This window comes from Lepus europaeus, chromosome 5, assembly GCF_033115175.1.
Source record: "Lepus europaeus isolate LE1 chromosome 5, mLepTim1.pri, whole genome shotgun sequence".
In the NCBI taxonomy this organism is placed as follows: domain Eukaryota; kingdom Metazoa; phylum Chordata; class Mammalia; order Lagomorpha; family Leporidae; genus Lepus; species Lepus europaeus.
Genome location: NC_084831.1, coordinates 159157238 through 159162299, shown reverse-complemented (window position 1 = coordinate 159162299; position 5062 = coordinate 159157238). Strand labels below are relative to the sequence as shown.

Here is a 5062-nt window from a genome sequence, read left to right as displayed (position 1 = left end):
TAACATTGCATATGGGTGCCATTTCAAGTCCCAGCTGGTCCTCGTCTAATCCAGCTCTCTGCTAATGCACCTGAGAAAAGAGAAGAGGTTGGCCCAAGTCCTTGGCCCCCTGTACCCATGTGCGAGACTGGAAAGACACTCCTGGCTCCTAACTTCATCTTGGCCCAGCATTGGTTATTGTGCCCATATGGGAAGTGAACCAGCAGATGGAAGACTTCTCTCTGTCTATCTCTTTCTATAATTCTAGCTTTCAAGTAAATAAAGTAAGTCTTTGAAGAAAAGAAATCATAAACTAAGCATGAACTTATATAAAACATGAAAACAAGTGATCCTAGACTCACCAAGAAAGTAATGAGATTTTGAGACCCAGGGTCAAGTAGCCTTGTGGGTTTATGTTGAGTGGCTCAGATTTCATTAAGGATGGAGTTTGAAGTATGATTTCTCTCTTATTTTTCAGCATCATTGAAAAATAAGCTAATAAAAAGATAAGAAAAGGAAAATGAAGCTTTCAGTGAAAATAGGAGGCAACTGATCAAAAGCATCTAGAAATTCAAATTATCAGACAGGAATGTTTACAGAAAGAATTGAGAGGAGGTAACCAGCACTGATGATTTCACAATGAGCTAGAAAACACTTTTCAAAGAAGATGAGCACATCCCGGTTTGCAGAAACAAATTCTTCAAACTGATTGGGAGTGTTTAACTAAAGTGGTATATTGGGACTTTTCTCTACCTGTTGTACTTCTGAGAAGCTGAAGGTGTTGGGTGTCCTTAGGAATTTGGGGAAGCTGTGATAGAGTAGAGACAAAGTAGTTTTTCATTTGAAAAATCCCACAAATGATGTTTACCTAGGAAGACTGAACATGAGACAATCTTAGATCCAAATCATACTCCTTAAATGTTGTCCTGCTTAAAGTACAGGCACATTTCACTCTTCTCCACCTGCAAGTAAATGATCAGTAAAACTTTTCCATGTTTATGGTTGAAATATCAGAGAAGCAAAAAGCACACAATTTTTATATAAATAAACTGGAGAAAAAGGACAGGGAAAAAAATGGTTGCTAGGTAGTGGGTGAATATTTTTATTAAATATTTGTCCATTCTTTAAAATATTTTATACTTATTTAATCTTTGTGAAAGGCAGAGTGATAGTGAGAGAAGAAAGAGAGAGAAAGAGGTCCTCTAATAGCTCACTTCCTAGATGTCTGCAACACTTAGGTCTAACTAGTCTGAAGCCAGAACTCTAGAATTCCTCTAGTCTTCCCTGGTGTCTCACAGGTTCCCAGGCACATGAACCATTATCTGCTTCCTTCCAGTTTACATAGGCAGAGAGCTGTACTGAAAGCAGAGCAGCCAGGGCAGGCATCCCACACATCATAGCACAAATGTCTTTCTCCCATCCTTGACAAATTCCCATAGTAAAAAGGATCATGTTTGAACATTGGGAAACCTCATGGCATATTAATGTATTAAGGAGAAAAACCATATAATGGTCACAAATAAGTACCTCATACTGATTCTGTGAAAATCTTATGCCACTTGGATAACAAGTAACTTCATTCTCTTTACATGAGTATGCCTGGAGTTACATGTGAAGTTACAGTTACATGTGATTCAGTGGCATGATTGCTTTTTTCTCATTTCAGTGGTCATGAAAAGGGATGACCTGGTTAGGATCAACCAGGAAAGTCAGGACACAAATCTGAATCAGGATTTTATGAAAAATAACAAGACATCAGCTCACAAGAGAGTTGAATTAAGAAAAACCCTTAGTTTAAATTCAAGCCATATCCCAACACTGATTATTAAAAAGGGAATCTATTCAGGATTGAAGCCTGAGGAATGCAATAAATGTCACACTGTGTATCCCCCCAGTGGGCCTGATCAACTACAGGCTGGAGAGAAATTTGATACCACTAAGATACATGGAAAATCTCTCCAGTTCTGTAAGCCTCTTAATCAGCATGACAATATTCACATCATGAAGCAGCCATTTGGACCCACTGGACAAGCAAAAGTCTTCACAAGAAAGATGTTCTGTAAATCTGAGAGGGTTCATATGGCAGAAAACTGTAATAAATCAACTGTCACTTTCGGAAAAGCAACTCAAATAGAAAAAGCTATCCATGAAAATTCTAGCTTCAATATGCATCAACAAACTCACACAAGAATGAAATTTTATAAGTACATTAGGTATGTTGAACATGTCATTCACCAGTCACATCTTGCAATAAATCAGAGACTAAATACAAGGGAAAAACTTTGCACATGTAACCCTTGTGGAAAATCACTCAGTATTAACTCACCTTATGAATGTAATGACTGTGGAAAAGCCTTTGGACAAAAGTCAGTCCTCAGGAAATGTCAACAAATTCACACAGCAGAGAAACCTCATGAATGTAATGACTGTGGAAAAGCATTTGGAAGAAAGTCATACCTCATTTTACACCAAAGAATTCACACAGAGGAGAAACCTCATGAATGTAATGACTGTGGAAAAGCATTTGAACACAAGTCACACCTCATCATACATCAGAGAATTCACACAGGGGAGAAACCTCATAAATGTAATGACTGTGGAAAAGCCTTTGGAAGAAAGTCAGGCCTCATCGTACACCAGCGAATTCACACAGGGGAGAAACCTCATAAATGTAATGACTGTGGAAAAGCCTTTGGACACAAGTCAGACCTCATAAACCATCAGCGAATTCACACAGGGGAGAAACCCTATGAATGTAAAGACTGTGGAAAAGCATTTGGAAGAAAGTCACACCTCATCATACATCAGCGAATTCACACAGGGGAGAAACCTCATGAATGTAATGACTGTGGAAAAGCCTTTGGACACAAGTCAGACCTCATAAACCATCAGCGAATTCACACAGGGGAGAAACCTCATAAATGTAATGACTGTGGAAAAGCATTTGGAAGAAAGTCAGGCCTCATCGTGCACCAGCAAATTCACACAGGGGAGAAACCTCATAAATGTAATGACTGTGGAAAAGCCTTTGGACACAAGTCAGACCTCATAAACCATCAGCGAATTCACACAGGGGAGAAACCTCATAAATGTAATGACTGTGGAAAAGCCTTTGGAAGAAAGTCACACCTCATCATACACCAGCGAATTCACACAGGGCAGAAACCTCATGAATGTAATGACTGTGGAAAAGCATTTGGACAAAAATCAGACCTCATAAACCATCAGCGAATTCACACAGGGGAGAAACCTCATAAATGTAATGACTGTGGAAAAGCATTTGGAAGAAAGTCAGGCCTCATCGTACACCAGAGAATTCACACAGGGGAGAAACCTCATGAATGTAATGACTGTGGGAAAGCCTTTGGACAAAAGACAGACCTCATCATACACCAGAGAATTCACACAGGGGAGAAACCTCATGAATGTAATGACTGTGGAAAAGCCTTTGGACAAAAGTCACACCTCATCATACATCAGCGAATTCACAGAGAAGAGAAACCTCATGAATGTAATGACTGTGGAAAAGCATTTGGACAAAAGTCAGGCCTCATCGTGCACCAGCGAATTCACACAGGGGAGAAACCCTATGAATGTAATGATTGTGGAAAAGCCTTTGGATACAAGTCAGCCCTCCTCATACATCAGCGAATTCACACAGGGGAGAAACCTCATAAATGTAATGACTGTGGAAAAGCCTTTGGAAGAAAGTCACACCACATTGTACACCAGCGAATTCACACAGGGGAGAAACCTCATGAATGTAATGACTGTGGAAAAGCCTTTGGAAGAAAGTCAGGCCTCATCGTACACCAGAGAATTCACACAGGGGAGAAACCTCATAAATGTAATGACTGTGGAAAAGCATTTGGAAGAAAGTCACACCTCATCATACACCAGAGAATTCACACAGGGGAGAAACCTCATGAATGTAATGACTGTGGAAAAGCATTTGGAAGAAAGTCAGGCCTCATCATACATCAGCGAATTCACACAGGGGAGAAACCTCATGAATGTAATGACTGTGGAAAAGCCTTTGGACAAAAGTCAGACCTCATAAACCATCAGCGAATTCACACAGGGGAGAAACCTCATAAATGTAATGACTGTGGAAAAGCATTTGGAAGAAAGTCACACCTCATCGTACACCAGAGAATTCACACAGGGCAGAAGCCTCATGAATGTAATGACTGTGGGAAAGCCTTTGAACAAAAGTCAAACCTCATAATGCACCAGAGAATGCACACAGTGTTGAAACTTCATGAATGTAATGCCTGTGGAAAACTGGATTTTAAGTTCCAACTCCAAATGCATCAGAGGATTCACACAGGGAAATAACCTTATAAATGTAATGACTGCGGAAAAGTCTTTTTCTCTAAGTTATACTCATATCAAAACAGAATTCACACAGGGCAGAAACCTTATGAATATAATGGGTGTGGAAAAGCCTTTATAAATCATATATTGTAAATCATAACTCATATCACACCAGAGAATTCACACCGGGGAGAAACTTCATGAATGCAATGACTGTAGAAAAGCCCTTGGCAATAAGTCACATCTCAGAATGCATCAGAAAATTCACATGAAAAGAAACCTTTTGGACATAATGACTTGGAAAGCTTTTTCCCATAGTTCAGCCCTCATTGCACATCATCTAATTCATATGGGGGAAAACACTTTGGCTATAATGCTTATGGAAAAGCCTTTATCCATAAGTAACACCTCATAAAACATCAGAATTCACATGGTGGAAAAACCGTATGAATGGAATGAGTGTTGGAAAACTATGCCCAAATCACACAATATAACATCGAGAATTTATTACATGGTGGAATTCTTGTAATAAATGTGGAAAAATCTTTTGTCAGAAGGAATACCTCATAACACATGTAGTTCAAGCAAGGGAGAGAAGAATATAATGAATGTGAAGGACTTTTTCTAAAATCAACATAACCATGTGACAGAGCCTTTTGCTGGAAATTACATCCCATACAATAGGCACTCCCACAAGGAAGAAAGGTTGGGACCAGCGCTGTGGCACAGTAAGTTAAAGCCCTGGCCTGAAATGCTGGCATACCAT

At 39.5% G+C, this 5062-nt stretch overlaps 1 protein-coding gene across 1 annotated transcript; it reads left to right on the top strand.

Moving 5' to 3' along the window:
* Positions 1–2169: 2169 nt before the first annotated feature.
* On the top strand, positions 2170–4317 carry LOC133759330 (zinc finger protein 260-like). Its single transcript, XM_062190231.1, has one exon. It carries the CDS (start codon positions 2170–2172, stop codon positions 4315–4317), a length of 2148 nt encoding a protein of 715 aa, XP_062046215.1.
* The last annotated feature ends 745 nt before the right edge of the window (positions 4318–5062 follow it).